At 50.2% G+C, this 12,691-nt stretch overlaps 1 protein-coding gene across 4 annotated transcripts in view; it reads left to right on the top strand.

Moving 5' to 3' along the window:
- The window catches only part of RTKN (rhotekin), a 462,373-nt gene that overhangs the window by 150,751 nt on the left and 298,931 nt on the right, over window positions 1–12,691 (top strand). The window contains exon 1 of one of the 4 annotated variants that reach the window (XM_069632475.1): window positions 7,116–9,287. The exons of the other annotated variants lie outside the window; for them this stretch is intronic. Within the exon in view, the coding sequence (XP_069488576.1) occupies window positions 9,216–9,287 (72 nt within the window). The 5' untranslated portion in view covers window positions 7,116–9,215. Of the gene's footprint in view, window positions 1–7,115; window positions 9,288–12,691 lie in introns of those variants that run through there. 4 annotated transcript variants of the gene reach the window in all.

The following is a 12,691-nucleotide window of genomic DNA, read 5'->3' as shown; positions in this document are numbered from 1 at the left end:
CGCCAGGGTCGTAATGAGGGCCATAGTCATTTCAAATAATTGCATATTCCTATTGCCGTGCCAGCCCCAAAGCTCCCTCAAGGTAAGGGGGGTTCCCTTGTCAAAAAACAAAATTCCTAACGATCACCACTCCCTAGACCTGGCCTTTAAGCAGGGGGGTGCTGAATGTAACTGAAGCCTGGGTTTTTAGTGCTGGGTAGAGAAGTGTTTTGCTAAATGAAACCAAGTGTAATTCCTAATTGAAAAAGTGCACTCTTTCCCAAGGGTGAGAAAGTGACCCGATTTTGTTTTGCTTTGGGGTGACAAGGGAAGAAGGGTTCTGTCGATCAAAAGTATCATCAAAAGTCTGTGGTACTTTCAGAACTGCTAGCATCTTCAAGTGCACAGGAAAAATAAAACATAGAAAGTGTTGCATGCGTGAAATTGCTTTTGAAACCAGAAAATGTTGCATTTGATTTAAACCTGAACCTTATCAAGGAATGAAAATGATCTTATAATGTTTTAAGGCATTGTTTGATTTTGACATAAAGTGATTCGTGGGACAGGAGGTGTGAACCGTTTATTTGGCCTGTGTCCATGTACACGAGACCAAAAAAAAGGGGAACCCCAAAAGGGAGTTTTGGTTTTGTATTGAAGCTTTGTTCTGTGCCACGGAGAATGTGGCGCGTGGGCCACAGAGAATGTGGCGCGTGTAATCATTTGGTACAAATAATCATTGAACCTATTTAATAAATATATATTCTTTCAGTTCCCCGGCCTGGTTCTTGGCTCATTATTGCACAGGGGGAAGGATCCACGTGGCTCTATATGAGTTATAATGAAGCTACCTGAACCCAAAATCAATGATCCCTTGTAGGGGTCTTTAACTGGGGTGGGGGGTGAACTCCCCATGTAGAGGGTGGACTCTCAAGATACGTTACCTCACCCCCTTGTTCCCTTCTTCTCTGAGCTATTTGCCGTTCTTCTTCTCCAACTCCGGTTATGTCCCTCCAGGATTTATCAGCATACTCGTTGGCTTGCACCTTTGGCCTCTCCAACAACGCCTCCTCTGTGTCCCACCCACCTCGCTCGGAAATCAAAATGTGTTGCTTATCTGCACGTCTTGGCTCAGGCTGGAACCTTTGATGGGCCACTTAGTACAACTTGACAAAATTCCTTTGCTCAGACAGAAATCTCGCCCTACCCATCTGATACGGCTTGACCGCCTCTCCCGATCGGCTTGACTCTTTACACCCATATGGTCTTGCTCGTCACTGTCTCCTCAGCCACCTCATCAATGTCTCCTCCGCCACCTCGTCACTGTGTCCTCAGCCAGCTCGCCACTGTGTCCTCAGCCACCTCGATACTGTCTCCTTAGCCACCTCGTCGCAGTCTCCTTAGCCACCTTGTCACTGTCTCCTTAGCCTCTGACCTCTGCACCAGGACACCCCATCCTTGTTCTTGTAGCTGATTTTCTAGATGCCACAGATTTGCGGTCCTTCCCACCCATTTAAATGATTGTAGACATTGAAGACAGACTGTAAATTAGTGTTTTAAATGTGCTGTTCGGGAGGGTCATATTACCACATTACCTTGCGTAACTCCTAAAATCATCATTTTGGTAGTATAGGAAACGTGCCCTTGGTTTTGGTCATTCCATACCATGCCACATTTTCTGGGTTTGGTTCATAGATACCAGTGTAACATTGGCATCCTTGCGGCATGGCCGCTTTCTGTTTATGGTACTGTTGAAAACATAGCGCAGTACTGGGGTGAGTAAAGATATAAGTATAGAGAGTCCATTAAGGGGTGCTCCGCTGACCAGTAAAATGCTAGGCGTACAAAAGTCCATTTCCAGCCTTACATTGCAATAGTGATGGGAATAGCCACAGTGCTCGTCCGCTTAATGCTGCCTTTGATATCGCTGTAGGTTTTGCTAAGTGGAAGAGCGATGCAAAGAACAGTATTGATTGCATAATAGTCATGTCCATCTCCTCTTATGATGAGCCTTGCTCTTCAAATCGTCTCCCATAATGCAATTGGCCCCTGGAAGCAAGACTTGCCCCTCTGATTGTAAATCATCGCCCACGCCAAGATGTTTCTCAAGTCCTGATGGAGAAAAACGCGGCTGATGAGATGATATATATTAGAAATTAAAATAGAACAGTGCTGTGTGCGTGCCCGTTCCGGAGCTACGGGGGCGACGAGATGATTTAATGTCATGGAAAGTGGCCGTCTCCATCGCGCCTGGCACATGGTTCTGGAAGGACACTGGAGGCAAGCTTAGTCCAAGGGAGGTACTAAACCTAAAGCAATGGCTGCAGAAGTAATACCAAAGATAAGATCCCAGAAATGTGGGAACTCCCATCCCCGACACATTATCAAAGGCCTAATAATAGCCAGAACATTAATATATACATCTTCAGATATGAACTATGAAAACACTTTGAAGTTATCTTAACAAGATAAGTATTGAAGGCAGATAGTGAAGTAGGTATTAAGGTAAAACATTTTTTTTTACACAGTCGTTTTCTGTTTTATTAGGAAGCATGATGCGTTTCGAGTTATGACACTCTTCATCAGGGGCACTTTACTGGGAAGGTAACTGGAATTTAACAAAAAGAATAGTTTCAATTAATCATTTGAACATACTATATGCAAATGTTTTGAGTTTTACAGAATCGCCTCGAGCCCGATGAATCCAGAAATCCTCGGGTGGTAGGAGATATTGCCGATATCCGATATCCGTATGTCATGGATGGAACCATTAACCGGAGGAGAAATGGTAAACAAGAAACATTTTCACCCGTCTAACCGTGACTCTTCAAATGTGTAGACCCCAGCCCAGATGGTTAGGTGCTACTGTGTAATTGGGTAAGTATACAAACTGGTCCTTACCACTATACTCTTGGTGTCCACCATAGCGCTGTGTTATGTTTTCAACAGTACCCATTCCATTGTAAAATATCTAGTTCCGGATTTCTGTATGATATGATATGATATGGCATTTATAACGCGCCTACACACAAGTGTTTCAAGGTGCGACGAGGCAGGGAGGGGGGGACAAAGGGAGGACAGACAACGATCCTACTAGGCCAAGTGTCGTTCAGATCGCGCAAGTGCATGGGAAGAGGGGAAAGGAAGAGTGCGCGGGGGGAAGGGATAGGGGAAAGTGCAGTACATGGGAAAGTGGAATAAATAAGATAAATAAAACACATAAAACAGCCAGCTGGTGGCAAGTGCAAGGAAGTGCAGACATACGTGCTGGAAGGGGAACTGCAGTGATACAGAAAAAACGGTCCCCAAGTGCAGGGGTTGCCAGGGAGGCAGTGCAGGTGGGCAGTTGACGGGGCCTGGGCCAGAGATCAGAAAAGGGTGGCCAGGTAACCAGTGCAATTTCAGTCAGGAATTCAGCAAGGGAGGGAGGAGAGAAAGCAGAAGCAAAGAGGAAGGTTTTGAGGTGTTTCCGGAACCGGAGATGGTTCTCCTTAAGTTTAAGGGAGGCAGGAAGGCAGTTCCAGAGAGAGGCCCCTGCCGAAGAGAGTGATCTGCTACCAACTCGTTGCTTGGAGAAGCGACTGACCCTGAGGGAGTTGTAGGCAGATGAGCAAAGAGCTCGAGAAGGAAGATATTTAGGAAGAGAGAGTTGAAGGTATTGCGGCCCCAGACCTCAGAAGGCCTTGTGTACAATGCAGAGGGTTTTGAATTTAATCTTCGTAGCCACTGGGAGCCAGTGCAGAGATTTCAGTCCTGGAGAGATACAATCCCTGGGCTTGAGGCCAAGGACAATTCTCGCAGTCCTGTTCTGGATAAGTTGCAGATGGCAGAGAGTGGAGGCAGGAAGATTTAGATAGAGGCTATTACAGTAGCCCAGCTTGCAGAGGACCACGGCTCTGGAGACAGTGAGCTTCTGGGGGAAGGAGAGGAAAGGAAGAATACCTCTAAGGAGGTGCAGCTGGTAGTGTGACTTCTTAGAGACGTCAGAGATGTGAGGGGAGAAGGAGAGTGCAGAGTCGAAGATGACCCCAAGGTTTTTAGCCTTGCAGGTGGGAACGGGAGGAGGGCCAAGAGAGGCCGGCCAGAGAGCTGCAGGGAAGGAGGGAGGGAGTGGGTGTGCCGATGAGTAGAATCTTAGTCTTACTGGCATTAAGGCAGAGGTCATTGGTGGCACACCACTCCTGGGTAGCAGACAGACAGTCAGAGATGAGGGAAGGAGAGGAGGAGGCCGAGGGTAGCCTGAAAATGAGCTGGGTATCATCCGCATAGCACTGAAAGTTAGGACAGAGAGCGGCGATGCGGTGGGCAAGGAGTGCCAGATACTGGTTGAACAGCCAGGGAGAGAGGTTAGATCCCTGGGGGACACCACAGGTAGAGAAAAAGATGTCAGAAAGGAATGACCCAGGTTGGACCTGGGAGGGTCAGTCGGAGAGGAAAGAAGTCAGCCACGCCAGAGCCTGACCAGTGATACCCAGGTTATCACGGAGACGGTTGAGCACGATGGCATGTTTGACAGTGTCAAAGGCAGAAGAGAGATCAAGCAAGATAAGAACACATGGAATGTTAGAGTCAAGTTTGGAGAGCAGGTCTTCTCGGATGTTCAGGAGAGCATTTTCCGTGCTTCTGGCAGCTCTGAAGCCAGACTGATGCTCATGAAGACAACCAACAGATTCATTGTGGAGATTGAGCTGGGAGATGGCCAGTTTCTGTAAGGAAAACATACTCGCGCAGCCCCTTCCACTATCTACATTCATAAAGGCTCTCCCAGCGCAGTGCAAGAGACGGATGAGCCCCTCCGGTTTCTAATATGCCAGATGCATTGTGCATTACTGCACATGTCGCTCTCGCTATATAATTGCCAGCACTTGCTTCCTATTTTCCTTGGACACCTAGACTTGAGGATTATAAGAACATTCCAGGTCAAGCGCGACCATTACAGCTCTGAGAGATTCATTTGGTAAGACAAAGAGTACACCCGAGTATAACGATTTATCAGACCCTCAATATTTATCAATGAATAGCCCTCTGAGAGTTAGGCTATATGTTTACGTACAGAAATCTTACAGAAATCCTGAACTAGATATTTTACAATGGAATGGGTACTATTGAAAACATAACACAGCGCTATGGTGGACACCAAGAGTATAGAGGTAAGGACCGGTTTCTATACTTACCAAATTACAGAGTAGCACCTAACCATCTGGGCTGGGGTCTGCACATTTCAAGGGAAAGAGTTTAGACAGGTGAAAATGTTTACCGTTTCTCCTCCGGTTAATGGTTCCATCCATGACATACGGATATCGGATATCGGCAAGATCTCCCACCACCAGAGGATATCGGATATCAGCAAGATCTCCCACCACCAGAGGATATCGGATATCGGCAAGATCTCCCACCACCAGAGGATATCGGATATCAGCAAGATCTCCCACCACCAGAGGATATCAGCAAGATCTCCCACCACCAGAGGATATCGGATATCGGCAAGATCTCCCACCACCAGAGGATATCGGCAAGATCTCCCACCACCAGAGGGTATCGGATATCAGCAAGATCTCCCACCACCAGAGGATATCTGATATCGGCAAGATCTCCCACCACCAGAGGATATCGGATATCAGCAAGATCTCCCACCACCAGAGGATATCGGATATCAGCAAGATCTCCCACCACCAGAGGATATCGGATATCGGCAAGATCTCCCACCACCAGAGGATATCGGATATCGGCAAGATCTCCCACCACCAGAGGATATCAGCAAGATCTCCCACCACCAGAGGATATCGGATATCAGCAATATCTCCTACCACCTGAGGATTTCTGGATTCATCAGGCTCGAGGCGATTATGTGAAACTCAAAACATTTGCATATAGTATGTTTGAATGATTAATTGAAACTATTCATTTTTAATTGCAGTTAACTAACACAGTTAAATTCCCCTGATGAAGAGTGTCATAACTCGAAACACGTCAGGCTTCCTAATAAATCAGAGCCCGTGAAGAAAACAGGACTTTGTGTGAAAGAAAAGTTTTTCCTGAAGAATAACTATTTCAATATCTGCCTTGAATACTTGTCTTGTTAAGATAACTTCACATTCTTTGCATAGTTAAATATCTGAAGGAGTGTATGTTCATGTTCTGGCTGTCATCTAGCCTGTAACAGTGTGTAGGGGACGGGAGTTCCCACATTTTTGGGATCTTATTTATGGTATTGCATATATGTACGGTCATATACCAGGACCGGGGTTTCTCTCCTGCACGTTAAGTTTCATGTGTAATCAGTTTAAATTTCACAAGCAACCAGTTAGAATTCATCAGTAAAATGTCCTCACATAGCAGCGCATTGTCAATTCCCTTTGTTGATGTTGACCAGAAGTAGCCACTTCCTGTGCTTCCAGGTGCGTCCTGCTGGGGGCACTGGCTGGGCAGGGGAGAATGGATGGATGGGTTTGTGTGTGCATGCATGTCTCTGCGGTTGCATGTGGGTTGGTGTTCATGAGCGTGTGTGCGTGAGTCGGCTGGCATGTGTGTGAGTTGGTGTGAATGTTCTTGAGTGGTTACATGAACCTGCATGGCTGAGTTGCTGTGCGCGTTGGTGTGTGCATGCATGCCTCTGTGGTTGCATGTGGGTTGGTGTTCATGAGCGTGTGTGTGTGCGTGAGTCGGCTGGCATGTGTGTGAGTTGGTGTGAATGTTCTTGAGTGGTTACAGGAACCTGCATGGCTGGGTTGCTGTGCACGTTGGTGTGTGCATGCATGCCTCTGTGGTTGCATGTGGGTTGCTGTTCATGAGCGTGTGTGCGTGAGTCGGCTGGCATGTGTGTGAGTTGGTGTGAATGTTCTTGAGTGGTTACATGAACCTGCATGGCTGAGTTGCTGTGCACGTTGGTGTGTGCATGCATGTGTCTGCATGTGTGTGGTGTTTTTGTTTGCCTGTTCCTGAGCACGTGCGCATCTTTAGGCTTGCAGGCGTGTTCAGGGATGTGTGGATGTTTTTGCATGGCTGGGCACTGCCTGTTGCTGTGCATGAGAGTAGAGGGGTGGGGCGCATATATGTGTATAGGCGCCACGCCCCTTCCTGCTGCTCCTCTGGGGGAGGCGCTATGTGGAAGTCGTCGGAGCGGCAATGAAAGAGCCTTTCTCTTCTGCAGCCGGGGACATGGGAGTGCATTAGCGGCGGCGGCGGCGGAGCGGAGCTGGACTCTGTGGCTGCTGACGGGAAGCCGGGGTCTGGATGCACAAAGGCTGGTAGAGTATGGCAGCATGGTGGACCTGGAGTCGGGCTGTCTGCATAGGGAGCCCTGGAATCTGGCTGGCTGCATAGGGGGTCCTGGAGAGGGACTTGCTTCACAGGGTGACCAGGAGAGTGGCTAGCTGCATAAGGGACCTGGAGAGTGGCTGGCTGCACAAGGGGCCTGGAGAGTGGCTGGCTGCACAAGGCACCTGGAGAGTGGCTGGCTGCATAAGGCACCTGGAGAGTGGCTGGCTGCACAAGGGACCTGGAGAGTGGCTGGCTCCACAAGGGACCTGGAGAGTGGCTGGCTGCATAAGGGACCTGGAGAGTGGTTGGCTGCATAAGGGACCTGGAGAGTGGCTGGCTGCACAAGGGACCTGGAGAGTGGCTGGCTGCACAAGGGACCTGGAGAGTGGCTGACTGCATAAGGGACCGGAGAGCGGCTGGCTGCATAAGGGGGATTGGAGAAGGACCTGGAGTGTGGCTGCTCTGAAGGGTCTCCTGGCAAGTCTCTTCTCCTCACTACCACTACCCAGCATCCTCTCTGGTGGGACTGAGGGCCTCCCCACGCTCGTGTGGTAGGACTGAGAGTCTGCCCCCCTGAGCCTCGCTGCACACGCTCCTGTGGTGGGACTGAGGGCCTCCCCACGCTCCTGTGGTGGGACTGAGGGCCTCCCCACGCTCCTGTGGTGGGACTGAGGGCCTCCCCACACTCCTGTGGTGGGACTGAGGGCCTCCCCACACTCCTGAGCCTCGCTGCACACGCTCCCGTGGTGGGACTGAAGGTCTCCCCACTTGCCTCGGGTTCTCACTCCACAGCCGCCTGCAGTGGGAACCGCCTGGAGACGAGTCTGGGAAACTTTTCTGCCGAGGAAAAGGCAGCGTGGGCCGGAAACATCTGCTGCCTGCCCCGCTAATGAGGAAGGCTCGGCGGGGAGAAGCCTGGGACCGGGCCTGCGGACGCTACACTCTGGAGCGCCGAGTATGGGTAGGGTCACTCCAGGGAGTGTAGTATAGAGTGTTGGAGTGCCGGGTATAGAGGGCAGCTTCAATCCTGGGAGTGCATGTGGCGTGCGGGCATAGGGGGAAAAGGACACTCCGGGGAGTGCATGTGGAGTGCGGGCATAGGGGGAAAAGGACACCCCGGGGAGTGTAGTATAGAGGGCAGCTTCACTCCTGGGAGTGCATGTGGAGTGCGGGCATAGGGGGAAGGGACACTCCTTGGAGTGTAGTATAGAGGGCAGCTTCACTCCTGGGAGTGCATGTGGAGTGCGGGCATAGGGGGAAGGGACACTCCGAGGAGTGTAGTATAGAGGGCAGCTTCACTCCTGGGAGTGCATGTGGAGTGCGGGCATAGGGGGAAAGGACACTCCGGGGAGTGTAGTATAGAGGGCAGCTTCACTCCTGGGAATGCAGGCATAGGGAGAAGGGTCCCTCCGGGGAGTGCATGTGGAGTGCGGGCATAGGGGGAAGGGACACTCCGGGGAGTGGAGTACAGAAGGGGATGGTGCACTCCCGGGAGTGCAGTATATGGTGCACTTCTTGGAGAGAAGCCTATAGCGGGAAGGATCCCTCTGGGGAGTGCATTATGTAGGTGAGTGGGCACTAAGTTGAGTTACATACATCAGGAGGAGGATTGGTTGCTCCATGGAGTGGGATAGCTAAAGTAGTACCCGCTCGGTTGAGTGTGCTATACGTTTTATTTCACTCAACTGGAGAGTGCAGAGGCATCACTGGGCAGGGTGGGCTACTGCGCATGGGCGCTCACCCTTCTGCGCAGATTATGGGTGATGCGGGGGTGCTGTGGGGCAGGTCGTGGTGCACGGCCCTACACTGAGTGGCCACAGCCGGGCATGCATGAAAAGGGCCTGGAGTGTGACGAGTGGCCTCGCCTTCCTGGTGCATGAAGTGGGGAGGTGGTCACCCCATACCAAAACCGGAGGACCTCGGCCAGCAGCACGCTTATGGACTAGTAGTGTTGGGAACTCCCAAAGAGGCTGGTGACGATGGAGGACAAGCTGTGGATACTGGAAGACCTCAACATGATGTATATTCGCCAGATCGCGCTGAGCCTAGAGGTAAGGCCTGCGCTACCCGGGGGTGTGAAGCTCTCCTAGTAGATCTTCAATGGATTGTGTGCAGGCAAAAAACTCAGCAGGGGTCTGCAACCTTTCACTCTCCAGACGTTTTGGACAACAACTCCCAGCTGCCCTATGCATCATAATCAATGGTCAGGGATCATGGGAGTCGTAGTCGAAAACTGCGATCCACAGATTGCAGACCCATGTACTATAGGATTTCATGGCATAGAATGACAGATCATAAGTTAGTGTAGCATGTTATTGAAGGTGAGCAGCATGCCTGGAGGGATGTAACTTGGCGTGTGCACACAAGAAGCTCTTAACCTACAATTGGAAATCATGGCACAGCATACACTGCCATCTAGCATGGGGTTCCATTGCATAGCAACACACTACCTCTAGCAGATTACAGCATGGCATAGCATACTATACACTGGCGTCTAGCATGGGGAGCCATTGCATAGCAACTCACTACCTCTAGCAGAGTACAAAATGGCACAGCACACAATTCCTTCTAGCATGGCCTACCATTGCATAGCAAAGTACCGCCTCTAGCAGGGTACAACACGGCACAGCATACACTACCATATAGCATGGGGGACCATTGCATAGCAAAGCACAGCCTATAGCAGAGTACAGCATGGCACAGTATACACTGCAATCTAGGATGGGCTACCATTGCATAGCAAAGCACTGCCTCTAGCAGAGTACAACATGGCACAGCACACAATGCCATCTAGCATTGGGTACCATTGCATAGCAAAGCATTGCCTCTAGCAGAGTACAACATGGCACAGCACACAATGCCATCTAGCATGGGGTACCATTGCATAGCAAAGCATTGCCTCTAGCAGAGTACACAATGGCACAGCATACGCTACCATCTAGCACAGGGTTCTATTGCATAGCAAAGCACAACCTATAGCAGAGTACAGAATGACGTAGCATTACACTGCCATCTAGCATGGGGTGCCATTGCATAGCAAAGCACTGCCTCTAGCAGAGTACAACATAGCACAGCATACACTGCCATCTAGCATGGGGTGCCATTGCATAGCAAAGCACAACCTATAGCAGAGTACAGAATGATATAGCATCACACTGCCATCTAGCATGGGGTGCCATTGCATAGCAAAGCACTGCCTCTAGCAGAGTACAACATGGCACAGCACACAATGCCATCTAGCATGGCCTACCATTGCATAGCAAAGCACTGCCTCTAGCAGAGTACAACATGGCACAGCACACAATGCCATCTAGCATGGGGTACCATTTCATAGCAAAGCACTGCCTCTAGCAGAGTACAACATGGCACAGCATACACTGCCGTCTAGCATGTGGTGCCATTGCATAGCAAAGCACTGCCTCTAGCAGAGTACAACATGGCACAGCACACAATGCCATCAAGCATGGGGTGCCATTGCATAGCAAAGCATTGCCTCTAGCAGAGTACAGCATGGCACAGTATACACTGCCATCTTGCACGGGGTACCATTGCAGAGCAAAGCACAGCATATAGCAGAGTACAACATGGCATACCATACACAGCCATCTAGCAGGGGCGCCATGGCATTGCAGGGGAGCCTAGCACAGACCTGGGGTGAGTGTCAGAATGTAAAATAACATTACAGCATACGCGCAGCACAGATTTAACATAGAATAGCACTGGCTCCATAGGACATACAGCATACCTTTAACATAGAAACACAGGTGTGCCCAGGGGGTGACCGAAGCACAACCCAGCAAATCAGGATCCCTGGGCCGCTGCATGAAAGTACATAATTAAAGTGGAAGTGCTGCAAAGTATAAGCAGCTTTGACCTTTGCAGCCCGCCCCCACATTTTGGGCTCACCGTATGCAGTTTCCCTAGTGAGGTCTGTTGGTTGGACCTCTCACTGTAATCGTCCTGCACTAAAGCTGGGTGCTTCAGTTCCACCAACCAAGGTAATCTGGTGATGTAATGAAGGCACTTCTGTTCAACTACAACTCCCAGAGTACATTAGTTTGGTGCATTAAAGCACAGGGCTAAAACATGATTTCCGTTTCCGCAGCAGCACAGTTGCCTGCTACTAGCCCCTTATCTGTTCACTTCCTCTTTAAAGAACACTTCTTCAGTCGCTAAGTGCCCCCCCTATAACCACTGTTCTGTCGACGCAGCTTTCGACAACATCCGAGCAGTTCTCTGTGCACTCTGATCCCCATGACAGCGCTACGGTGTGAGTTGGATAGGTGTGTGGGCGCTATATCTATCCCTTCACAGAGATATGCATGCATACAAACCTACCCAGCCCTCGTCAACAAGTTTCTTCACCCAATAAAAAATACACCCACGTCTCCAGCCAGCCACCCCGCCATCCCGCACAGCCACACTTGTCATGCCACATGCCTAGGTCTCGACCACCCACCGGCACAATTACTCCGTGCCCTGGGTGCAGAGCCATCCCACGTAACCAACACCAAACACGCACGTAACTCACGCAGTTGAATTCCACAAACTTGCCTGAATCTGTATGCAACAAAACTTCCTTTATCACTGACTACTTTCACTCCAGCTCTCCTCCCCTAGACCTTCTGGCTATCGCTGAAGCCTGGATTTCTCCACCTGACACTGCCACTCTGGTGGCCCTACACGAATCCAAACTATCCTGCGTTCACTCTCCCCGACTGACTGGCAGAGGTGGAGGCGTTGCACACCTCCCCTCTTCCAGCCTCAATGCCTCACAAATCCGCAATGCCACGTCCTCTCCCGCCTCCTTTGAATTCTCCATCTCTACTATTGCTCTGCCTGACTCGGTTCTTATCTCATCTATCGCCCTCCTGGACCCACTGGACCATGCTTTGATGATCTTGGGCAGCTCCTTGATTCTCTTTACACTAAGCATCACTTCATCCTCTTGGGTAACTTTAACCTTCCCTCTCTGACCTCTTCTCTGAAATCTGAACTTCAGTCTTTTCTTAGTGACCCCACTGTCCACTCTGTCCATAACTGACCTACCCAGGCAGGGGGTAACTCTATGGATCTCTTATTCATATCCATCTCTCTCAGCCACTAACACTACTGTTGCACCGTCCATATGTGATCACTCTATTGTTTCCACCACCATCCCCTTTCCACCCTCCGACCTTTCCCCATCACTCGCTTGCTTCACCTATTACTTAAAGGAAATGTAAACCTTCTGCCATTCCCTCCGGCCCGCAGTTCTCACTCCCGCTCTTTCACCCTCGATGCTTCTTCCACCAACACGGCCATCTCCAGCTTCCAATCCCTACTACATGGCTCCTTCTCCTCTCACTTCTTTCAGCCCCCAAGTCTCAACATCCTCAGCCATGGGTCACCCTATTCATACACTCTCTCCACACAGACATGCGTTGGCTGCTGCGCAAGTGGAGGCGTACCCCCT

This window comes from Ambystoma mexicanum, chromosome 6q, assembly GCF_040938575.1.
Source record: "Ambystoma mexicanum isolate Mex_15411 chromosome 6q, UKY_AmexF1_1, whole genome shotgun sequence".
In the NCBI taxonomy this organism is placed as follows: domain Eukaryota; kingdom Metazoa; phylum Chordata; class Amphibia; order Caudata; family Ambystomatidae; genus Ambystoma; species Ambystoma mexicanum.
The sequence above is the reverse complement of the archived record's forward strand: the minus strand, read 5'-3'. Positions and strand labels throughout refer to the sequence as shown.